Raw genomic sequence first — 25,725 nt, 5'->3', positions numbered from 1 at the left:
CACAGCGACTGGCATTTCGTCATCTTGGAACAAATAGAAGCCCTGGCTATTCCTGTCTTTCTGAGCTCCAGTCACACTGGCTTTCTCTTAGTCCCTCAAATGTACCTTCCTACTGTGGAGTCTTTGTACAAGAAAGAGCCTCTGCCAGGAACACCTTGTCCTCCCTTTTAACCTCTTTCAGCTAGTTAATGCTTAATCACCTTTCATATTGCAACTCAAATGCCACTTCTTCCAGGAAGCCTGCCTTGACCAGTCATTCCTCCAATAGGAGCTCTCTCAGCTGCCTGCGCCTTTCCTTCACAGCTCTCATTTTAGTCACACTTCTCATTGATTAGCAAGTCCACCTAATTATCACCCACTGGACTGCAAACTCCACAAGGGAGGACTGGGACTGCATCTGATTTTGCTCCCCTCTGGACCCCTCGTGGGTGAACGAAGTCTGCCACGCAACCTGACCCAATAAACATCTGCTGATGGAAGAAACGGGGCAGTGCCTATACATAGGAGCCTTCAGGTCTGGCTGGAACAAGGTCGCCTCTGCGTTTTATCCCTCTCCCTCACCCCCTCCCACCCCTGTTTGCTTAGGTGGCGGGAGGCTCTGACAATGGGCGTTTGTGCCGAGGTAAGCAGGTGCGCGGGAACGCTGCCGTCTTTCCTCTGTCAGCACTCCCCCCACGCCCCGTCATTAGGCAGGGCCTGCTCAGCGGGGTATGCCATTATGTCTCCCCGGGCTGATGTAATTATACATTGACATAATTAACCCAGCAAGCGCATTAGGCAGGCCAGCTAAAAATTCATCTATAATTATTTGTTGTGTGCATGCTAATGAGTCCATCTGCACTGCCTTTGTACAACACGGACAAATTAATTTACAAGTCTGGATTTTTTAATAAGTTCAAGAAAATGCTTCCTATTGTGTCCTGGTTTTTCAGAAAGGAAGAGAAAGGCGACAAGCACTTGCCGAGGTCAGGGAAGTTAGATAAACACGGGAGGGTGCAGCTCCGAGCGGGCCATGGAGGGCTCACTCTGGTTCCAAGAAGATGGAAAAGATCCAGCTCGTGGCTTGGGGGCCTGCTGGCCACGAGCCTGCCCAAGCCAAACAATTACACTTGGGTGATAAAGGGTATCATCCGCCCCATTTCCAGGGATCAGGTATTGACACTTCATTCTGCTCGGGGGCCCTGTGGGTCACTCCTTGCTGCTTTGCGCACTCCATCCAGGGGAAGCTGACCTCAGGTGGGCCCCTGGAGGACAGGCTAGAGGACCAGGGTTGGCTGGATCCCCATTCAACACATGTTCAGCAGATTTTAAGGCTCTGGCTTTTTGCCTTTGTTTGCTGGTACAAGGTAGAACATAGTGGTTAAGCTCACAGAATCTGAAGCCCATGGGGCGCCTGGGTGGCGCAGTCGGTTAAGCGTCCGACTTCAGCCAGGTCACGATCTCGCGGTCCGTGAGTTCGAGCCCCGCGTCAGGCTCTGGGCTGATGGCTCGGAGCCTGGAGCCTGTTTCCGATTCTGTGTCTCCCTCTCTCTCTGCCCCTCCCCTGTTCATGCTCTGTCTCTCTCTGTCCCAAAGATAAATAAACGTTGAAAAAAATTTTTTTTAAAGAATCTGAAGCCCAGCTCTGGGTCCAAATCCCAAGGAGCCTTGAGCCCTGTTTCCCCACTAATAAAGTGGAAAAATACAACAGTTCCTAATTCCTCGGAATTACTTTTGGGAAGATTCTGGCTCCAAATTGGACAGTCACTTTGGACAGTTAGTCAACCTCTCAGAGCCTCCATTTTCTATTTTCTCATCTGTAAAATGGGGCCACGTGTGTAGGGTGTGGTTGTGATGTTTGGAAGAGAGAACGTAGATAGATTTTCAGTGCTAGGTGCATAGCTGGGCTTGGTAAATGTGACAAGGCTGCTGCTATTACCTGAGAGGAGGCAGCACGCCTGGTCTTGTGACCTGGAGGTCAGCTGTCTGCATGGTAAATGCTCTGTGGAGTCTCGGGACTGGCAGGGCCTCATATGTTCTTATCAGCCCCTGGGAGATGCAGAATCCAATAATCCTCCTTTAAACTGTCCTCTGGGACCCAAAAATTCCATCATGGAAAGTCATACTGGGGAGGGACTGAAAGGGTGCAACGCTCCCCACCCCAGGGCACAGAAGGGCTAAAGTGGGGGTCCTGTGACTTCCCTGAAGTTGGCCAGCGAGTTGGTGGCAGGACTGGGACAGGCCCTTGGGCCTCCTCTTCCCACACTTCCTTTCTGGTTCCCAGTTTGAGGGGAGAAAGTGGCAGGGGGTATTAGGCTGTGACCGAATCTAACAACCAAAGCACTTTGCATGCATTAGAATTCCTACAAACTTCACCACAGCACTATGTTCCCATTTTAGACAGGGAAGCTGAGGCACAGGGGACAGGGTGAAGTCATTTCCCCAAGGTGAGGCCCAGTTAAGGTAGATGCTGCTATTCCCCATTTTTCAGACAAGAAAATAAAGGCCCAGAGAAGAGATGCCATGTGCCAAAGGTCACCTAGCTCAGAAGTGGCAGAGGTGGGATTTGAGCTCAGGGTACCAGGCCATTCTTTGTAGTAAGTAGGCCAAACTGCCTTGAGGCAGGGCATGGGAAGTTTCTACTTCTATCCAGGAGCATGAGGCTGAGGGCTCTATTCGTCTTTTTCTTTTTCTTTTCTTTCTCTCTTCCTTTCTTTCTAGAGAGAAAGAGTGTGCATATGAATGGGGGAGGGGGCAGAGGGAGAGAGAGAGAGAGAGAGAGACAGAAAGAATCTTAAGTAGGCTCCACGCTCATTGCACAGGTCGATGCAGGGCTGGATCCCATGACCCTGGGATCATGATCTGAGCTGAAATCAAGAGTTGGACACTCAGCTGACTGAGCCATCCAGGTGCCCCTGAGGGCTCTGTTCTTGGCTTTGCTGTTGGCTTGCTGTGTGACCTTAACTAAAGCACCAGCGGTCTCTGGGTTCTTCGCCGCTCAAATTCCTATTACATGTGTTTCAACACCGTATATCAATCAGACAGGGATGGAATCCTGCCGAAGTGAGTGCTTTTGGCCCTGGGCTTATCCCTTAGAGCTAGGATCTACAGGCAGAAAGATAATTTCAAACATCTTCACAGGTTAACTTGACATAAGAGGTATGAATGTTGTGAATTCCCAAAGCAGCCTCAGACAAAGGGAGAGGGGGCCAGGCTGGGAGGCTGAGGATCAGCCTGCTGTGACATCTGCAGAGAAAGCCACTTAGGCACTGTGTGTCTCAGTTTCTCCGTCAGTAAAATGGGGATAACAGGATCTACAGTAGAGGCTGTGCAGGGATTCCGGGAGCACGCCGAGCCCCATGACAATACCTGGCCCCCAGCAGGCTGAGTGAGCGCTGCCTTTATGCTTATAATTATGACTTGTGGCAGCCGTGGAAACCTCCTGCAAGAAGCTGGTGACATACCACGCGCTGCACTTGCCATCTGCTGTGGCATCAGCTCAGAGGCCATGCTTGCCTGGGGCTGCTCCCCTCAACTGGGCCCGACAGGGGTTGCAGAGCTAGGCCACTCCTGCTGATGCTGGAACAGGCAACTCTTGTATCGTGGACTGAACTGTGTCTCCCCAAATCCATGTGTCGAAGCCCTAACCCCTGATGTGGCTGTGCCTGGAGACGGGGCCTTTAAGGAGGTAATTAGGGTTGAGTGAGGACATAAAGTTGGAGCTCTAATCCCACAGGACGGTGTCCTTATGTGGAGAGGAAGACACCAGAGCTCTCTTTCTCTCTGCATGTGCACAGACCAAAAGCCATGTGAAGACAGCAAAGGCAGCCATCTGCAACCAGGAGGAGAGCTCGCACCAGAAGCCAGCTCTGTTGGCACCTTGATCTTGGACTTCCGGCCACCAGAACTGTGAGAAATACATTTCTTTTGTCTAGGCCACCTGGTCTGTGGTATCATTACAGCAGCCTGAGCAGACTAGTACATCTTGTGCTGGGGCTGCCTGTCAGCCTAGCTGGGACTTTCTTTGAGGTTCCTCCCACCAAGCCTCCTTCCTCCCCTCCCCTCCCCTCCAGGTTTGGATCAGCACTGCCATCTAAAGGCTCTCCCTGCCTCCTCCTCTTCCTCTTCTTCATCCTACATAGGCATCTCCCCCATCACCTCTTGCATATCTAATGCCATCTTAGCATCGGTCTGCTTCCATGGGACCCAAACCAATATGTGACTACTCTTTCTCCTCTTGGACCCTTGGTTTTCCCATCTGTCAAATGGGGACAGCCACAGTGCCTCCCCTGTGGAGCTGCTGCTAGAATCTGCAGAGTCTGTGGATGTGAACTGAAGCCCACAGTATGGTGCTGGCATTGTCCAGTGATGAGTCTGGAGTGGGCAGAGCTCACGGGGTGGGGGTGGGGTACATACAAGTCCATGTACAGGCTTCACTCGGCACGAGCTTGTTGAGCATCTGTGGGGGGCACGGTGATGCCTTGTCTGTGTATAACTGGTATCCCAGTCACAGGATATGGATGGGGATTTATCCTAAGGACAGTGGAAAGTGACATGTTCCATTTGCCTTTTTCAAAGTCTCATCCAAACTGCTGTGTGAAAAATCAGCTGTAGAGGGAGCCAGAGGGGAGGCAACTGTGAAGGTCCAAGCAGCTGAGATCAGGGAGGTGGCGGAAGTGGGGAGAGTGTTCAGATTCCAGAGGCAGACGGGAGGAACTGATAGTTCTTCCTATCAGGGTACTAGGTTGAATAGTGTCCCCCCAAATTCATGCCCATCCAGAACTTTGGAACTTGACCTTATTTAAAGACTTTATGTTTTAAGTATTCTCTACACCCAAAACGGGGATCAAACTTTCAACTCCGAGATCAAGAGTCGTGTGCTCTACTGACTGAGCCAGCCAGGTGCCCCTTGAACTTGACCTTATTTAGAATAGGGTCTTTGCAGAAGAACTCAAGTTAAGATGAGGTCCACTGGGTTAGGGCTGTCTAATCCAATAACTGGTGTCCTCAAAAGAAAAGACGACACAGAGAGAGACACACACAGAGAAGACGGAGGCAGGGATTGAAGTGATGCGTCTACCAGCCCAGGATGGCCTGCTACCACCAGAAGCAGGAGACACAAGTGGAACAGATTCTCCCTCAGAGTCTCCAGAAGGAACTGACCCTGCCAACAATTTTGGACTTCTGGCCTCCAGAACTGAGAGTGTACATTTCCATGGCTTTACTACATAGTCTGTGGTGATTTGGTATGGCAGCCCCAGAAAACTAACACATCATGCTCTGGAGGACAGAAATCCCAAGTCTGTTGACAGAACTGTGCTCTCTCCATCTGTTCCATGCCTTTCTCCCAGCTTCTGGTGTTGCTGGTAATCCTTGGCTTGTAGTTCCTCGGCTTTGGCTCTGTCATCATGTGGCCTTCTCCTCTGTGTCTCTTTCTCTCCTCTTCTAAGGACACCAGCATACTGGATTAGGGTCCACCTAACGACCCCTTCTTAACTTGATTATATCTGCAAAGTCCCTGTTTCTAAATAAGGCCACATTCATGGGTACCAGAGGTTAAGACCTCCACATGTCTTTTTGGGGCACACAATTCAACCCATAATACATGGTAACTGACTGGATACCAACTGTGAGAGAGTCAGGACTGAGGGGCTGCCCAGACTCCAAGTCCCAAAGGAAGGAAGTCCTCACTCAAGTCTAATGTAGTACTTCCCTCCTGCTGTACCCATTTCGCCTGGCACCCAGGGAACAAGCATTGTGTAAGAGGAAGCAGCAGCTCCTGGGCTCTCACTCTCCTGCGGGTTTCTCCGCCCCAACTGTGGAGGCATTGGGCTATGGCTTCAGGAGGATCTGTGTCTGAAAAGCACACAGCAATGATGGTGTCGTACTTCCCTGGGCATCTTCTACCCTTTATTTCCTCCCTGCTGGTGCATAGTGGGAATTCTTAGATTTTACGGTGTGTGGGAAACCCATTTCTTCCCACCTCCCCGATCTGGGAGAAATCACAGAGCCCTGAGCTGTACTGCTGGGGGTTGAGTTAGGGAGGAAAAAAATTACTAGCATCCAGACGACTGGAAGATTGCCAAATTACACGTAGGTAAAAGGCTTGGCTGTGGTGGCTGGCAAATCCAAGGGTTTCCCGCTTACTTTATCCAACAGCATGGTTCGATCCATCAGCTAAATGTCACTGGCTGCTCTTACAAACACAAATTGAAAGAGAGAGAAGTGACAACAGATCTTTAAAATGTTTGGAAGAGGTTCCTCAGAGAACCTGACAGTCGCGGGGAACTGGGGGCATCTTGCTTTCATTCCTCAGTCTTCTCTTTCCCCTTGGGGCCCTGCTATGGCTTTTCACATAGTAGGTGCTCAGTAAATGCAGGTTGTTTTCAGCTTCTAAGTTTGTGGTTATTTATTATAGCAACAACAGGAAACGAATAGTTTCTAATGCAGCCATATATTCATAACTACATTTTTTGGAAAGATTATTTGAGAGACACAGAGCACGTGAGTGGGGGAGGGGCAGAGAGAGAGAGAGAGAGAGAGAGAGAGACAATCCCAAGCAGGTTCCACACTGCCAGAGCAGAAATGTGAGGTCATGACCGGAACTGAAGTCAGGAGCTGGATGCTTAACCGACTGAGCCGCCCAGGTGCCCCTCTCCAGTACATTTTTACTGAGCACCTACTATGTGTCAGACACTATTACTTCACTTGCCAATTGTTTTCTGAGCATATGCTGTCTGTCAGGGAAGTTTCCAAGCCCTGGAGATAGAGCAGTGAATAAGAGGGAATTTCTGCCTTCCTGGGGTTGACGTTCTAGAGAGGAGAGATGGACAAAGGACAAATAAACCAATGGCAGTAAGGGGGTAGAGAAGACAAATAAGGCAGGGTCAGGGCAGAGAGTGGCCTGACATGTGTGGTGGGGGAATGGTGCTAATTGAGGCAGGCTGGTCAGGGAAGGCTTCTTGAAGGAGTGGACATTTGAACAGAACCTCGAAGGAAATGAGGAAGCACTGGGAGATACAGGCCCCATCAGTCTGAGAAAGGGTAGGAGACCCTTATGACCAGCTGCCCCCTGCCCCAGTTACTTTCCTAGAAACACAACTTAGCTCGACCTTCACAACAACTGACCCATTTTACAGATGAGAATGTGGGGCTGAGAGAGGCTGGCAATGTCTGGGGACTTTTGGTGCCAGCTTCACCCCCCTTCCCTGTAGGCTGGTCTGTGTGTTGCTGCCGAGGGTGGTAGGTGGGTTCAGAGCAGGCTCTGGCTCTCCAAACACTAGTTTCTGGTCTTTGTTCCCCAAATTCCAGCTACCATCAATCCTGGAATGGGTGGGGCCCCCATATCTGGGAAGCTAGGACATGGGGTAGACAAGACGCCCTGCCAGTATCTTTAGTCAGAAGCTCCAGGGAACTGATATTTCCTCACCCCTCCACTCATGTATGCCAGGCGCTTTGCATATATTTACATCTCATTTAATCATCAAAACAATCACCTGAGGGATGCTTATATCCCCATATTCCAGATGAAAAAACTGAGGCCTAGTAAGGTCACCAAGCTAGAAAAAGGCGGAGCTGAATTTGAACCTAGTGCAATCCAAATGCCAGGCACTGGCATACTCACTTCACAACTGCTGCATCCACCTGCCCCTAAAAGATTACCAACCTAACATTTGTCCTTATGCGACTCAGAATTTTTAATTTTTTTTTTAATTAAAAAAATTTTTTTTTAATTTTTTTTTTCAACGTTTATTTATTTTTGGGACAGAGAGAGACAGAGCATGAACAGGGGAGGGGCAGAGAGAGAGGGAGACACAGAATCGGAAACAGGCTCCAGGCTCTGAGCCATCAGCCCAGAGCCCGACGCGGGGCTCGAACTCACGGACCGCGAGATCGTGACCTGGCTGAAGTCGGACGCTCAACCGACTGCGCCACCCAGGCGCCCCTAAAAAAATTTTTTTTAAGAGAGAGAATGAGTGGGGGAGAGGGGCAGAGAGAGAATCTTTTTTTTAATGTTTGTTCTTGAGAGAGAGAGAGAGAGACAGAGACAGAGACAGAGTGTGAGCAGAGGAGAAGCAGAGAGAGAGGGAGACACAGAATCAGAAGCAAGTTCCAGGCTCCGAGCTGTCAGCACAGAGCCTCATGCGGGGCTTGAACTCAATGAACTGTGAGATCATGACCTGAGCCAAAGTCAGACACTTAACCAACTGAGCCACTGAGGTGCCCCAAGAATCTTTTTAAAAAATGTTTATTTATTTTTGAAGGGGGCGGTGGGGGTGGGCAGAGATAGAGGGAGACAGAGGATCCGAAGCAGAGAGCCTGATGCAGGGCTCGAACCCACGAACCGTGAGATCATGACCTGAGCCAAACCTAGATGCTTAATTGAGCCACCCAGGTGTCCAGAGAGACAGAATCTCAAGCAAGGTTCATGTTCAGCATGGAGCCTGACACGGGGCTTGATTCCACGACCCTGGGATCATGACCTGAGCCAAAATCAAGAGTTGGACACCTAACTGACTGACTAAACCATCCAGGCGCTCCTGTAACTCAGTGTTTTTTAACTTAAAAATACTTTAAAGGAATACCCTGTTACATTATTGTAAACATAATTGGGACCCTGCATCATAACCAGGAGGTGCTTTAAATCATAAAAAATAAACATAAAGAGGGGGCGCCTGGCTGGCTCAGTCAGAAAAGTATGCAACTCTTGATCTCGGGGTCATGAGTTCTCTATACCCACACTGGGTATAGAGATTACTAAAAATAAATAAATAAACAAATAAAAACTTAAAAAAATAAACACAAAGAAAACAAACAAGAAAACTGATGTTGTTAAATTCTAGTTAGATGCCATTTCTACCCAAGACCGTGAGCCCAAGGCTGGATCTCGCTTGGTTAAAAGGGGAGATTCACAGGCATTCCATAGGTGTTTAAGATGCTCTGGCACCTGACTAAAACTTCATCTAGAAGGAAGTAGGAAGGTGACAGCTGGCACGCTATGTGTTCAAAGTTTCAGTGCTGTGCCAGGTACACTGAAGCTGCTCCCTATGTCAAGCGACCTCACCTGGGGAAGCACTGGGTCCCACCCAGCCCCCAATCTCCAAAGCGACTTGTGTCCCCCTCTCTGGCATCTGGCAAGCCTCATACCCTGGTGTCCGGGAAAGTGACAAAACATCCCCACAACTCCTCCTTTGGAGCCAGGGAGCCCCGGTTTCTGCCGGGCTCAGCACTTCCACCCGAGACCTTTCAGCCAAGACACGCAGCTGCCCAGAGCCGGGCCGGGACTCCCCACTTCACTCCTGCGACATACAGACAGTCGATATATAGATGAGGGCAGCGGCATTGGGAATCAAACGGCCTTAGATCCAACCTGAATGAAAAAGCCCAAAACAGGGGACCCGAAATCAGAAATGTTTGACTACAACAAATCTTTCGGATTAATTGAGCACGCTGGCAGACACAGAAGATCAAATGTGAACCATCCGAGGGGGCAGGTCCTGCCGGGCGTGCAGGGAGGGGGAACGTCGTCAGGAAGTGGGGTGCCTTTGTCTTACAGCCATCAACCTGCTCTTTATGCATAAACTGCTTAATAGAATGACTAATTCATTTTGGTTACATTGGATCTAACCCCTTAGAGAATACTGTCAACGGATCTGTAATATTTTAATACCACACCAGGCTTTCCAAAGGCGTTGTCGAAGGAGATGGTTAAAACATCATCTATTCCATCTTCTACCACTAGCTGATGCTGTTGGTGTTTTTTCGGAAAGTGTCTATGGGGTTGGCGGGGGGAGAGCCGGGGAGATAGGAAAAGCTGTCTCATTCCTCCCACTGTGTCCATCTGAAGGAAAGTGGCATTCGGAGCTTTTTTTAGGAAAGCTGGAGCCGTGAAGGCTGTCCGAGAGGCTGTTTAGAAACACATATATGCAGAAGTATGCGTGTGCCCCTCCAAAATATCTTTGAGACAGAAGCCTTCTCCCATCTGGGCCCAGGCTCTGGGCGCCTGCATGGGTGGGAGGCTCAGGCTATTGGCGGCAGCAGCGAGACTAACTTTGATCCTTTAATCTTAACTCTTCCATAGCAGATGGGGCGTAGGACCCTTACACGAAGCCGTGAGCCATGTGTCCGCCCACCCCCTCTTCCCTCCACCGGCTGCTTTGGGGGTCTTCTGGCTTAAGCATGGACAGAGGGGCTGGAGAAGGTCTTCCTTCTTGGCACGGGGTGGTGGTGGCAATCACAACACTACCAACATAACTGCAGTTACTGTTTACTGAGCACTTACTAGGTGCCAGACACTCACAGGACTTTTACGCTCTTCACCATGCTTAATCCTTTCAGAGGTACCAGGAGGTAAGTGTGCTTCTCCAGAACAGGAGACAGGCTGAGAGGTAGAACCAGTTACTCAAGCAAGGTCACCCAGCCAGGAGCAGCAGAGCTAGGACTCAAAGCCATTCCCATTGGAATAAAAACAAAGTTCCCATATCCTGAGTTTCACAAATTCTAGACAGGCAGGGATAGTGTGTATTTTTGTTTGTTTGTTTGTTTGTTTTTTGTGCCCACCTCCTCCCAGGGACAGTGTGTTTTGCTTAACACTGGGCTCCTGGTTGTGAGTGGAGTGCCTGGCAAACAGTAGGTGCTCAATGAATTGCATGGGGCTACTACTCTGTGCCAGGCGCCATGCTAAGGGCTCTCCATTCTCTCCAAATGCATCGACTGGCCTGTAATTAGATAAGATCATTATCCATATTTTACAAATGAGGAAACAGAGGATCGAGTGCAGCATGAAATGGGAGGCACAGAGCGGGGGATTGGTCCTGCTCCGTAGGCAGGTCCGTCAGCCTGGAGTCCTGCTGGTGCTCCTCCTCACATCACTCTGTTCCCTGAATTCGGAGCTCTGTGACTCCGTTTCCCCTCAGTGAAAGTACCAGGATTTGGAGCCCGGGGCCAGAAGAACAAGGAGTTCTTGGCCACTGGGGGTTAACTTGTTCCTCTTTCGGGTAACACATTGCATTTCAGCAAAGGGCTCACCCTCTTAGTCTAGAACCTCCCAATCTACTGGCAACAAAGACACTTGGCTGTTTGTCACTCTCTTTGGAGGTCAAACCTCCAATGGTTTTGTCCAAATCCTTTTAATTTTTATTATTTTTAGTTTAAATTTTTTTTTTCAACGTTTATTTATTTTTGGGACAGAGAGAGACAGAGCATGAACGGGGGAGGGGCAGAGAGAGAGGGAGACACAGAATCAGAAACAGGCTCCAGGCTCTGAGCCATCAGCCCAGAGCCCGACACGGGGCTCGAACTCACGGACCGCGAGATCGTGACCTGGCTGAAGTCGGACGCTTAACCGACTGCGCCACCCAGGCGCCCCAATTATTTTTAGTTTAGAGAGAGAGAGAGCACGAGCGGAGAAGAGGGGCAGAGGAAGGAGACAGAGAATCTTAAGCAGGCTCCGTGCTCAGTGCTGAGCCTGAGGCAGGGCTTGCTCCCATGACCCTGGGATCATGACCTGAGCCGAAATGAAGAGTCAGATGCTCAACCTACTGAACCACCCAGGCAGCCCATCAATTTTTAAATGAAACCTCAGCTGGCTTAGGAGCCAAGCGTCAGGATTTAGGCTCTACCACTCTCTGCTGTGTGACCTTGGGTAAAGTCTCTGAGCCTACATTTTCTCAGCTACACAATGGGACAGGATGGTGGTACCTATTGCCAAGGGGGCTTTGGGGATCATGAACTTGTTTCTGTTGGGGGCTGGGCTCACTGTCTGACACACAGGAAGCACCCGAGAAACAGCCACATGATGATGGTAGCTTATGCTTTAGAACCAAGTTCAAAGAGTGTCTTCTTTGGCTGTCCTGCCTTGGACCCCTTTTTCTGCTGGGTGTTCTGGCCATCTGTCTTTGGGTTATGTTGTCCCTGCCAGATTTCGAGTCTCTGAGGGCAGAGGAAACTTCAAGCTTGAATTCCCACAGGGCTCAGCACTAGAAGGTGCTCAGAGAGTGAACTGGTGAAAAGCCACAGCTGAAATGCCTGTCTTTCCTTCTGAAAGGGAACGGCCACATATTGAGCACCACTGGGTACCAGCGTCATGCCAGATGCTTCCATTGAATCTTCTTCGAGTCCTTAGTTACCAGGAGTAGTGAAAGTCAGACAGGTGGCCGTGGGGAGAGAGCACTTCTGACAGAGGAAGTGGCAAGGGCCAAGGTGTGGCAGGAGATGGTGGGGTAATACCTTCTAAAGTTAACTACCATTTTAGGGAAAATCTGGCCTTGTTCCCTACCCGATCAAGTGAGCAGAGGCATATTCAGGGAGAAAGGGAAGGCAGTGAGAGCAAGCAGAAACAACAGTTTCTCATTACACTAAAATCCTTGTTTCCTATGTTTGTGAAAGTGGCTTATCCACTAGATGGCGGTAGAACAAGTCATTTAGGACAAACGCACAGCTAAAATCTTAACCTCCTTCACTACTTCCATCAACATATATTTCAGATGGTTCAGATTCATATTTTTAAAAATTAAGATCACAAAAGTACTAAAAAAACCCCCTATACCCTTTAATCAAGAGGGGGTTTTAAAAGTATGACATGAAATCCAGAAGCCATAAAGCAAAGGTTTGGTAAGATTCCCTGCTTTCTGCAAATATTTTTTGAATGCCTGCTATGTATCATATACCAGAGATTACAAACAAAAGGCAAACTAGGGGGGAAAGATAGGAGACATGTTTATCAGGACAAAGGTTATTATCCCTAATATACAAAGAGTGTCTACAAATCATTAAGAAAATGATCTGATAGAAAAATGGGTTGCATGTACATGAATGGGTGATTCACAAAAGAATATGAGTGGTTCATAACATATGAAAAGATATTTAGTGTAACTAATAAATGAATGAGCACAAAATAAATCAATAAGGAGAAAAAAAATTCTTATTCTTTCTGATCACTGATCCTGGGTTTGTGGCCAATGCGTGGCTATGATATATTTTCCTTCCCAAGTTTTCTTCCTTGTCCTCAGAACTACAGCACAGTACCAATAAGCTGTGCATTCCAGAGCACCCTAAATGCCCAATGTTGGAGAGGGGGTCCAGTCAGTTACAGCACAGTCACACAAGAGACCATTACACACGATGAACCAAAGTTACCCAGGACTTTTAATAACACAGGGAAATACAGATGCTCATGTTGGTTTAGTAAAAGGAAGGACGATTCAAAATGGTACAAGCAGAATGAACGACCGTTTTGAAAAAATACGCAGGGAAAGGATCAGAAAGAAGAGGTGTTCCCACTGCTTCTCCAGTAGGTAGTTTGCCTTCTTTCTACCTTTCCGTATTTTCTGAAGTTGACAGTTGTGCATATGTGGCTTTTATAATTGGGGAAAAATTTTTTTTAAACCCTAAACACCATAAAACATTTTCCTATTCCAGACTTAGTAACTCTGTTGCCTAAACTGCTCACCTCATGTCCTCGATAAATGACAGAGCCTTGAGATTATCAGCAAAGACCTGTGATCCATGTAACTTACATTCTGATGCCAGCTTTACAATGGGCTGGTTATTAAACCCTGCCAAATGCTTTCATGCCTAGCATGGTGAATCCTATGTCAAATGGTGAGTAGGTTCTAGTATTATCTTTCTGCTAAAGACATAGAAATCAGAGCTCAGAGAGGTGTGGGCCCTTGCCCAAGGTCACACAGCTCAAAACCACCAAGCTGGGAGTCCTACCCAGCTGTGTGTGACCCTGCAGCTTGAGCACCTAAGCTGACCAGACTTGCCTCCTGAAAGAAGCAGCAGGGAGAGAAACGCCTGTCAGGAGCTGCCATCTCCTGCACTGGATTTTTAAAAACCAAAGTAAAGCAGAAAAAACATTTTGGGGCACTCACCTCTCTCTTCTTATCTCTTCAGCAGTGTTCCTCTGCCTGCCCTCTTACTTGCTCTCTCCTTGTTTCCTTTTTTTTTCATTTTTTCTTTCTTTCCTTTTTTTTTCCTTTTCCTTTTAACTAATCACTCAGTTAACAAGTTAGCTTTGTGAAGCTCAGGTCGGTACCTAGTGACTGTGAGCGTGATAAAGAAATCAGCCGCCACCGATACAGAAGTCAGAAAGGTTTAAATCAAATCATCCTCCACAACAATGACATTAATTATGCTTTTAACACGTTTTACTGCTTTTTTTCTCACTTCACGCCACATCTGTGTGAACAATATCCAAAAGATTTACGGTTTTCTTTCGTAATTACAGACATACAGGCTGCACACTTATCAAAATACTTGCTGAGCAATCACGCCATATCGCATTCTCTGCCAAAGATTTGTGTTGGCAGCAGTCATTCAAAACAAAAATGTTGAATCAGGACTTGTGTGGCTTTGGAGGGGGGTGGAAAGTATTTCGACAAATAATTTGCCTGTCAAGAAATATAAAAACAGGAGAGTGTGCATCCTGGCAAATTTTCTAGGAGTGTTATTTTTCTGGAGGGGGTTGGAGCAGTGTGTGTGTGTGGGGGGGGATAGCGAGCAGGGAAGCTCCGAGCACCAAAACCACATCTGACATTTGGTTCTTGTGTCTGAGGATAAAATTTAATGAGAACAAAAATATGTCTTCCTAATTCCCCTAAGAAATCATTAAAACATTTTGTTATTCTTAAATGTCTCGAAAATGAATTAGAGCCCCTAAAGGGGCCGTTCGAATGGTATGTCTCCATCAGTTAAGGCTCCTTTTCTCCAACTCAGTGACAGCTAGGGACGTGCGTCTCCCCCGCCTCTCCACTTCTGGGGAGCAGAGTTGGGAAATTAGACGCGTGGAGTCAGCACCAGACTTGGAACGACCCTTTGGGGAGAGGGCAAGAGGGCATGAGGGCCTTCTGGAAAGCTCCGCACCAGTCCTGGGACCTCTCACAGTCCCTGGCTGGCACTGTGGCCCTGTGATTGTGTAAAGTGAACCCCGGAATTAACGGCTCTTTGACAAGCAAGGGCCATAGCCTCTCCTCGCCCTCAAGCACTAGACTTGCTGGTGCTCCCCGAGGTTTGCCACTAGCGATGATCATTCGAGCGAGGATGTGGTCACCACTGCCACCGGAATGCAAGCTCTCTGAAGGCTGGATTTGCATCTGCAGGCTCATGGCTAGGTCTGCAGTGTCTAGCAAGTACCAGGCACACGGCAGGTACTTGATAAATGCTCTCTGAGTAAATCAACTTGTGACAGGCAGAGGGCCTTAGTTGAAAAGGCACCTTTACATTCAAATGCCTCTTCCCCTCCCCCATTTCTATATCTGAGTCTTACTTCTAATTCATTCAACAATTATTAGGTACTTACTGGGTACCAGATTCTGGGTATACAAATTCAGTATGACTCAGTCCCAGACTTAGAGAATTTCACTTCTAGGGAAGCCAGACACATACATGATGATGAGAATAGCTCAGTCTCCAATTTCTACAAGAAGAGGCTGAGATTCAGAAGGCGAACTAATTTGTCTACAGTCACCCAGCGAGTAAGTGGTCCAGGTAGGATTCCACCCTGAGTCTAGCCCAGAGCCTGGAAAACAAGCCTGTCTCAGTGCTGTCCTTGATGCTACAGGGGAGGTATATGAGGCCCAGAGGATGAGCCTTGTGTGGGAACTCCTGGGAGACATCTGTGGGGTCTGCTGTGGGTCACTCTCTAAAGTCATTAGTCACGGAGACCTTAAAGACTGAAGAATGATGGAAATTAAGAGGGTTTATTTTCCCATGATTTTTCCAGATACCTCTGATGACAGCAGAGACATAAGCAAAGTGCCTGCCACGAATGGGGCCTCTCAGCCACATGCCTGGTATGGTCCTCAGTGAGGGTGACACCTGCTGGGGCTGTGGACATGGCTGTCTAGGCCTCTTGCCCCACAGCCATGTCCCCATAGTGGGTGTAGAGCCCTAAGGGCCGTATGGTCCAGCCTCAGCCATTCTTGCTGCTGAAACATCCTCATTGAGAAGACCCACGCAACATTCTGCTCTCCTGGGACTAGAGGGCAGGACCAGGGCAAGGAGGGTGTTTGTAGTATGCACATGCCTCTACATGAATGGTGGCCCCCAACATATATCCATGCCCTAAAGCCTGGAGCCTGTGAATGTGACCTTATTTGGGAAAAGGATCTTTGTAGATGTAATTAAGTTAAGGATCTTGGTAGAAGATCATCCTGGATTACCTGGGTGGGCCCTAAATCCAATGACCAGTGTCCTCATAAGAGAAAGGAGCTGAAGGTTTGGGACCCAGACGTATGGAGGAGGGGCCATGTGAAGACAGAGGCACAAACTGGAATGATATGGCCACAAGCCAAGGGACATCTGGAGCTTCAAGAAGCTGGAAGAGGTTAAGGAAGAGCCCCTCTCCTAGAGGGACCTTAATTTTGGATTTCTGGCTTCCAGAACTATGAGACAATAAATATCTGTTGTTTGAAGTCCCCCACTTGTTACAGGAGCCTCAGTAAATGAACACAGACTCCCTTGTGTAGGCAAGTTGTCACACAGAGCAGACATTCTGGAAATATTTGTTGAATGTGCTGAGACCTGAGCCTCGCTGCTCCTCGGGCATCAGACTCAACCTCTTTGTACCCCTGTTCCCTTGGGGCTTGTAACACACAGAGGGCAGAACAATCTCTTTTCCAGGTAAGTGCTTGCTGACTATCTATCTATCTATCTATCTATCTATCTATCTATCTATCAATTTGAGACAGGAGAGAGAGGAGAGAGAGAGAGAGAGAGAGAGCGCAAGCAGGGGAGGGGCAAAGAGAGGGGGAGAGAATCTTAAGCAAGCTGCATGCTCAGTGCTCAGTGCACAGCAAGATGTGGGGCTTGATCCCATGACTGTGAGATCATGACCTGAGCCAAAGCCAAGAGTCAGATGCTTAACTGACTGACCCACCCAGGCACCCCAGGGGGAGTACTTTTTAAACTCTGACATGTTCACAGGGCTCGGGGAGCTTGTGAAAATGCAGAAGCTGACTGGGGCCTGAGGTGCTGGATTTCCAACCAGCTTGCAGGGGGACCACACTTTGAGTAAACAGGCTGAAGGATTCCCTCTTCTCCTAGACCATGGGACATGAGGGACAGCCTCAAGTCAGCACTGCTGTGTCAGTTGCCTAGGGCTGCCGTGAAAAAGTGCCACCAGCTGGGTGACTGGAAGCAGCAGGTATTTACTCTTTCACAGCTCTGGAGGCCAGAAGTCTGAAATTGAGGTGTCAACGGGGCCCTGCTCCCACTGAAGGGCCACAGGGGAGGAGCCTTCTCGCCTCTTCCAGTTCCTAGTGGCCTCAAGAATTCCTGGACTTGGGGCCACATCACTCCAACCTGTGCCTCTGTCTACACCTGGCTTTCTTCCCTTGTCTCTCTGTGTCTTCTCTTCCTCCTATAAGGACGCTAGTCATTGGACTTAAGGTCCACCCTATATCCAGACGGTCTCATCTCAAGATCCTTAACTTGGGGCGCCTGGGTGGCGCATTCGGTTAAGTGTCCGACTTCAGCCAGGTCACGATCTCGCGGTCCGTGAGTTCGAGCCCCGCGTCGGGCTCTGGGCTGATGGCTCAGAGCCTGGAGCCTGTTTCAGATTCTGTGTCTCCCTCTCTCTCTGCCCCTCCCCCGTTCATGCTCTGTCTCTCTCTGTCCCAAAAATAAATAAAAACGTTGAAAAAAAAAAATTAAAAAAAAAAAAAAAAAAAAGCATTGGCGGAGTGCTGTAATCCATCCCAATGCCTGATTCTGTTAAAAAAAAAAAAAAAAAAAAGATCCTTAACTAATTACATATGCAAAGACCCTGCTTCCAAATATGATCATATTCTGAGGTTCAGGGTGGACGTAAATTTTGAGAGGACACTACTCAAGCTACTGTGGTCGCCCACGACAGATGGAGTGAGGGACCTTCTCACCCCACGAACACAAAGATTCCGCAAACGACCTTGACCTCGGGTAGAAATGATTTTGTCTTATCCATGGCTTGGCTTAGTTGGGATTTCATGTTCCTCTTCATAAACCCCAGCCCCAATCACCAGATAGTACCGATTCCTGGGGCTGTGTGGAGGGGCCCGGAAAGGCCTGGGGGGCTGTCTGGGTGGAGGGAGTTAGCACAGAGAGTCCCCTCCCAGACCCACTGTTGTTAAGCAAATCACTACACTTCTATGGGCTTCCTTTTCTGAGTCAAGGAATGAGAAGGTGGCATAGGATGGGCCATTTTGGAAAAGGGAAACTTCTTACAGAAATGTTATCTGTATGTCTTAGGCGAACAGCTCAATGTTCTTAAACTGCTCACTGCTCTGTGATTGACACTGAGATCAAGAAACAGCATCTCTGGCCCCCAGAGGCCCCTGATAGGAACTATCGCCCTCCTCCAACAGAAATCACTCTCTTGACTTCTAACAGTACAGGTTAATTTTTTTAGTTGAGGTGAACTTTCTAGAACATACAATTTACCATTTTAAAGTGAACAACTCAGTGGCCACTGGACATTCACGATGCTGTGCAACCACCACCTCTATCTAGTTCTAGAACATTTTTATCCCCCCAAAAGGAGGCCCCATACCCACAGTCACCCCCGCCTCCGCCCCAGCCCCTGGTAACCACCAATCTGAGATCTGTCTCTAACAGATTTGCCCATTTATGACATCCCGTATGTGTGGAATCTTACATTATGTGACCTTGTGTCTGGCTTCTTTCACCGAACGTCATGTTTTTGAGGGTCATCCACGGTATAGCAGGTGTCAGGGCTTTGTTCCTTTTTATGGCTAACTCGTATTCCACTGTATGGATGAATCAGTTTAGCTAGTCACCCGCTGAGGCACACTTGGGTTGTTTCCCCTCTTCATATTTTATGTAATAGAGTCACACAAGTACGGGTTCTTTTGGGTTTGGCTGTCGCTGAACATAAAGTTTTTGAGGTTGGGGAAACATTTTGAGGTCTTTCCTCTGGCACCCTCTGTCCTTCGTGGCAATGGGATGGGGGTTCTGGCAGTCAAGACATGTGGCTCCCCAAGAAGGTCCAGGTGGGAGATCTAGCTCCTTGGCTAATACTGGAAGGTGGTGGGGGAAGGTGGAGGAGTGTGTGGGGACATGTCACGCCAGACTGTGGGCCGTCTCACCCCTACAAGCCTCACCTGTGCAGGGCCTAGCCTAACCCAGGCATCTTGGCCTGTTCTTAGATCCCACTGACGGGAGGTCCCTGTGTAATGACCTAACGGCTGGCTGTTCCTTGTCATGAATTATTCAGTTAACGGAAGCCAAGTGTTTCTTACCTGGTGCTTCAATTAATTGCTTGTAAACGCTCAGGAAAGCTGCCTCGGCCTCCTGACTTCTCTTACTAAGGGCCACCACCTTTGGAAACAAGAGAAAGAGTCATGTGTAATCATGGCATCTGAGTCTAGAAGAAAATAGGATCATTTTCTGTATCTGCAAACATGGGATGGGGAGGAGGAGGGGAAATGAAAGTCAAAAGTGTAGAGATTAGAAAGTCCAGGTTCAAGGGTGCCTGGGTAGCGCAGTTGGTTAAGTGTCTGACTCTTGATCTCACCTCAGGTCATGATCTCACAGTATGTGAGTTTGAGCCCCGCATTGGGATCTGCGCTCACAGGGTGGAGCCTGCTTGGGATTGTGTCTCTCCTTCTCTCTGCCCCTCCCCAGCTTGTGCTCTCTCTCTCTCAAAATAAATAAAGACACTTAAAAAAAAAAAAAAAAAAAGAAAGTCCACATTCAAATCCTGGCCGTACTGGATCCTAGCTATATGACCTTGGACACATCACTGGCCCTCTCTGATCCTCAGTTTCCTCAGCTGGAAAATGGGTGAAAACTAGAACCTCCTATAAATAGGCCTCCCAGGCCTCTTATGGGGACTGAATGAAGCTGCATGTTAAGTGTTTAGCACAGGGCCTGCAACAGAGTATTTTACTAACAGCTATTATTATTATCGCTGTTATTAAAGGGCAATGCTGGAGATTCAAATATGACACATGTTCTGGGGAAAAGTGTGACACATCTGGGAACATTCCTAGCTACTGAGAATTAAAGAGAAATTGTTAAAGCTCTCATAAGATGGCAAATAGCTCAACACATGCTTCCTGACTGATGAAAACACAAATGGCTGAATGACCCAGTGGTGAAGAGTTCATTCATGCATTTGTTCTCTTGCTCACAGACTTTCTTCACTCTGCCGGTGAGGTTCCATAAGATGAATTTCAGCAAGACATTTCTGGGACATAGTGCCATCTCATCCCTCTCTGCTCCTGGCTACGAATTCTGAGCTCTGGCCTCACAGTGGCCTTGATGCTGGCTCTTGGTAGCCAGTCCCCTTGGCATAGTCCTGGGCCATCCCAGCACATGGCTAGAGCGAGCTCCTTATCCACAGGCCGCCATCCCTACATCCTTGGGAATATTCAGGGCTGGGTATCCCCCTTTGGACTGGAACATCCTTATTCTCTGATACTGATATACCTCTCCCTCTGGTGCAAACTTCTTCAATGATGAATCTATGGGGAATATCCACTTGTAAATCACCCTCTTTCAAAGTTGCGCTTTTCTTCTGAATCCCAGTGATGTCATTTGGAGGAGTGTCTGTTATCAAATTCCTTCCCTCGATGTGAGCTCTGTGAGTACATTGGTGCACAGAAGGTACTCAACTGAATTTGCTGAATGAACAAATCTAAGCGGGTTGCACCAACTCAAGGTCCTGCCTGTGATGCCATCCTGGAAATGAGAGGGGCCAATTCTGAGACAGTTCATTCAAAGAAGTGGCCAACTAAGGCACAGGCCTTGGGATCAGGTCACCTGGGTTCAAATTCCAGCCCCACTACTTACTGTCTTTGTGTCCTGGAGCAGATAGGTCATTTCAATCCCTATGTCTCTACTTCCTCCTCTGTAAAATGAGGATAATAACATCACACCCTCCCTTGCTGGAGGATCAAATGACTTAACACATGTAACGCCCTTTGTAAAACTCATGGGATGCATTAAGTCGCATATATGTCACCTCTTGGTATGACCGACCCCTTCCTTCTTGCCTGTTAATGGGGACAGGTTCTGTCCAGCGCCGGGTGATCAGCCTCAGGTGCACTTATCTGGTGTGATACAAAGACCACCGGAGAAGGCCCTGCCTCCACACACAGCACACTGGGAAGAATTCAAAAACCACAGAGGTTCCCCTAAAGCTTCCAATATGGCAGCCAGAAATCACATGTGGCTACTGAGTACTCGAAATGTGGCCAAGTCCAAATTGAGATGTGGTGTGAGTGCAAAATACACACAGGGTTTCAAAGACTTAGTAGAAATAATAAAAAAAAAAAAATGTACAACAGCTCATCGGCATTTTTTATATTGATTATATGTTGAAGTGATAACATTTTGGATATTCTGGGTCAAATAAAATTTTTTATTAAAATTCATTTCACCTGTTTCCTTGTACTTGTTTTTCAATGAAGGTACTATAACATGTAAAAGTACATCCATGGATCACATTATATTTCTATTGGACAGCGTAGCTTGAAGGTTTTACAAGGTCCACAGAGAATTCATTATTTAAGAGGTAGAGGGAAATGTATGGTTCATGTTGAGTAACTGAGTTTGTTTTATTATTTTTTTATAAGTGTTATTTTTTTAAATGTTTATTTATTTTTGAGAGGGAGAGTGCAAGCAGGGGAGGGGCACAGAGAAGGGGACAGAAGATCCAGAGTGGGCTCTACACTCACAGGAGCAAGCCTGATATGCAGCTCGAACTCACAAACCGTGAGATCATGACCTGAACCAAAGTCAGATGCCCAACTGACCGAGCCACCCAGACGCCCTGAGCAAATGATTTCAAAAAGGTCAGTATCAAAAGTTCCTTAAGTCTCTTGCTGTTATTCTGAGAACAGCCTCCAGTATTTTTAATTTTTAATGTTTTATTTTTATTTGAGAGACAGAGAGAGAGAGAGAGAGAGAGAGAGAGAGAATCTGAAGCAGGCTCCAGGCTCTGAACTGTCAGCATGGAGCCTGATGTGAGCTGTGAACTCACGAACTGTGACATCATGACCTGAGCTGAAGTCAGATGCTCAACCAACTGAACTACTCAGGTGCCCCTAGTCTCTGGTCTTTTAAATCCAGAGTGAATGACAGTCTTTCATTCATTCAGCAAACATTTCCTGAGCACCTGCTATGTGCCAAGCACTGTGGGCTGAGAACTCAGTGATGAATAATGCAGACTTGAGTCCTACCCTCATGGGACTCACAGTCCAGTGGGAAGATTGACATCAAAGCAGATTCTCCAGATAACTCATTAACTACAAGTGCTAAATGTTTCGAAGGAAATGTACAAGGGGGCTTTGAGAGTGTGTAAGTGGGGAGGGTGACCCCGCTTTGAGAGGGGTGACCCAGTTTGGTGGGTGGAACATTAGGAACTGTCTCCTGGAAAAGAAAAGGCAATGGTAAACATAAAGAATGTTCCAGAATCTAGGAAAGGTAGAAAATCTACCAAGTGCAGGTAGATTTTAGTTTTTGCTGAGATGGACAAGACACAGTTTCTGTTCTGGGAACTCAGAGCTAAGTGGGAGACACAGCTACACCCAAGGGGAACCATAATAAGAGAGGAAGTGATGCAAACGCTGGAGTCTCTAATGTGATGAGGGAACAATTAATTCAGAGTTTGGGGGGGGCATCCTTGATGGGCTAATAAAATAATAATAAAATTGTAACATTCAGCGTTTACCATGTCCCAGATGCTCTTACTATCCACAATCATCTCTCCCCACGGACACACCAATCATTGAAGGTCATTATCCCCACTATGCAGATGAGGAAACTGAGGATCAGAGACACTGAATAACTTGCCAAAGATCACCCAGTAGGTAAATGGCAGAGCAGGAATCATGCCAGGTCTGGGGGTTCAAATTCCTACTCTGAATCCAGATGCTGGCCCCTTTCTCCTGGATAGAAAAACCCTCAGTCAGTGGGGATAGTCACTCAGACCCCATGTGCAATCTTATGACATCATCTATGGCTGTACCAAGACACGGACTGCTGTGCTGCTGATCTGCAGCCCAGGAAAAGCCATGAGAAATGGAAGCAATTCATCTCCTGATCCCTAGATGGAAAATTATCAAAGATCAGACCACAAAGTCTGAATGCTTCATTTTACAGTCATCCATGCTGAGCATGTGTGGTGAATGGGGTTTGGGGAAAAGCATAAGAATGTTCCACTGACTTCTAAAAAGGAACTCTGGCAGGGGTGAGGCAAGTGCCAGAGGATTCCTTTCATGTTTCCCTGTCCTTGCCTATAGTAACCTCTGCTTTCTGCTCATGGTGCTTATCAGTTTGTAAGGGAGTATTGTTTATCTGTGTGACTGTCTCCTTATACTATTGGTCTGCCCATTAGAGCTACACTGTCCAATATAGTAGCCACTAGCACATGTGGTGACTGAGCACTTTGAAATGGGACTATTCCAAATTCAGATGGGCTGTAAGTGTAAAATATGGGATTTCCAAGTCTTAGGATGAACAAAGGTTGTAAAATATCTACTTTTTTATACCCGTTTTATGTTAAAATGATGACATTGTACATACTGGGTTAAGTAAAATATATTATTAAAATTAAATTCACCTGTTTCTTTTTACTTTTTAATGTAGCTATTAAAAAATTTAGATTACATATGGGGCTTGCATTACATTTCTACTGGACAGTGTTGGTCTAAATCAAGGGATGGCAAACTATGGTCCTTAGTCCGATTCTGGCCCTTCACCTGTTTGTGTAAATAAAGTTTTATTGGATTACAGTTGCAGCCAATTTTTTATTTATTGCCTACAGTTGCTTTCATGCTATAATGGCTGAGCTCCTAGTTGTGACTAAGACTCTGGCTGTAAAATAAAAAAATATTTGGGGTGCTTGGCTGGCACAGTCAGTAGAGTCAGTAGATCTCAGGGTCATGAGTTTGAGCCCCATGTTGAGGGTACAGATTACTTAAAATAAAATAAAATAAAATAAAATAAAATAAAATAAAAAATATTTACTATCTGGTGCTTCATACAAATGTTTGCTGATCCCTGCTTCAGAGACTCATCTAATGGCTAGATAGTATTTTCAAAAGCAGAGACCTAAAAACATCTTGGAACAGCCCTCAGTTTTAATCAGTTCAAGTTTAGGACTTCCCACAGTAAATATGACTTGAAGACAGTAGCCACGGGGATGCCCTGCCTGTTCAGTCTTGTTTTAGAGCAATGACTTTGTTTCCAGAATACCAGGTCAAAATTCCTAATGGCATTAGAGCCCGATCCGGTACTGGGCCTAATGTCATTAAGCATCTCTTGGTCTCAGTTTGTTAATCCATCAAGTGGGAAGAATGATCTCCGTTTGGCAAGAAGCTGCTGGGGAGGAATGAGCTAACATGTGGCAAAGGGTCCCATAGAAGTTGGCAAAAAGCTTTCTGATAAAGCAGTTAATTAAATCTTCTTCCAATCACACAGGATGTGTTTTCCAAAGTCTGCAACTCTAGTGCATTTCACCCATGTGCCCAGACAGGTGAGCTTGGCACAAATAAAAGGCCATGTGTCTCTGCCTCATGGCGGGGCCCTACCACACAGAAGGGCGGGAGAAAGTGTCCAGAATGACAGATTTGGCTTGTGACAGGCAGATCTTTGAAGGCCATCTGGAGAAGGAGGAGGAGGAGGAGGTGGCGGCCAGCTACAGACACCAAGAAGGTCACCATCAGAAATAGCTCAGCATCTGATGGAGCACGTGGCATTTACACCACCCGCTGTAATACGAGGGTGAAAATGTGTTTGGTCCCCCGAGTATGAAAATAACAGGTGCGGAACCAGTTAAGTCAAGGGAGAGGCAAAAGCCTGTTCTAGCCACTTAGCTCTCGTCTGTCAAGTGGTTAAAAGTGGCAAATTCGGGGGCCTCTCGAGGCTGAGCTTCCATAAGCTATCTGAGCTAGTGGTGACAACATCCACTGGTTATCAAGAACTTCTCTGTTCAAGCTCTCTACAAAGAATGGTCAGAGCTTTTGGAAGCTGAACCCTTATTCAGTGCTCAGTGCCTTATCTTTGGAATCTGCCCCCCCCCCCCCCCCGGTGCTCAGATGTGAGCACTGTTATGGCCCCCATTCTTCAGAGGAAGAAACTGAGGTTCAGGGAGGCCAAATCACTTGGCCAACTGAGAGAACCAGTTAATGGCAGAGGCGGCCCAGAGGCCTCTCACTCCAGGGCTCAGGCTTAAACTAGAAACGAGTGCTTCCCAAAGCATGTTGCACAGTCCCCTGGCCATGAAAAGGAGGACCTGTGGCTAAGTCTGCACACACTTTCTGCCTGCATATGTACAGAATGGACGCTCAGACAAGAGCTGTAGGAAAAAGTCCCCTTTAACTCAGCTTAGCCCAGTGTTTTCCCAAAAGCATTCAGGCCACAGAACTTTTTGCTTCAGAGAATAAACCTGGAAACTAAGGTTCTGTGGAACACACTTAGAAAACAGCTTTCTTTTACCACTGGGTCCTGGGCTCCAGGGAGGGTAGTGTGCAGTGGTTCTGGGAGATAGGGTGGGTGTGTTTGATATGGCAGGATTCTGGGAGAAACTGAAGCCTTATGGGCAATTGAGGGGAGGTGGGTGCTCCAAAGATCTCAGGATCAGCACCTCTGAGGAGGACGCAGAAGGGAGGAGATCTGGGGAAAAAGGAATCAGCTCGGGATGGCGAGGGGTGGGGGGGTGCCCTTTAATGCTCTCTGAGGCCTGGTTCTCCCTCTGGAGGCCTTGTGTGCAAATCTGAGGGGGTGCATAGGGAGCAAGGA

At 47.5% G+C, this 25,725-nt stretch overlaps 1 protein-coding gene across 7 annotated transcripts in view; it reads right to left on the bottom strand.

Annotated features, from left to right (window-relative positions):
- CUX2 (cut like homeobox 2) overlaps nucleotides 1-25,725 on the bottom strand; it is a 283,465-nt gene that overhangs the window by 43,910 nt on the left and 213,830 nt on the right. For all 7 annotated transcript variants that reach the window (XM_045458911.1, XM_045458914.1, XM_045458912.1 and 4 more), the window contains one exon: nucleotides 19,218-19,296. In XM_045458911.1, the coding sequence (XP_045314867.1) occupies nucleotides 19,218-19,296 (79 nt within the window). The remainder of the gene's footprint in view (nucleotides 1-19,217; nucleotides 19,297-25,725) is intronic.

Source organism: Leopardus geoffroyi, chromosome D3, assembly GCF_018350155.1.
Source record: "Leopardus geoffroyi isolate Oge1 chromosome D3, O.geoffroyi_Oge1_pat1.0, whole genome shotgun sequence".
NCBI lineage: Eukaryota > Metazoa > Chordata > Mammalia > Carnivora > Felidae > Leopardus > Leopardus geoffroyi.
Note: the sequence above shows the minus strand (reverse complement) of the source record. Positions and strands in the feature narration are given on the sequence as shown.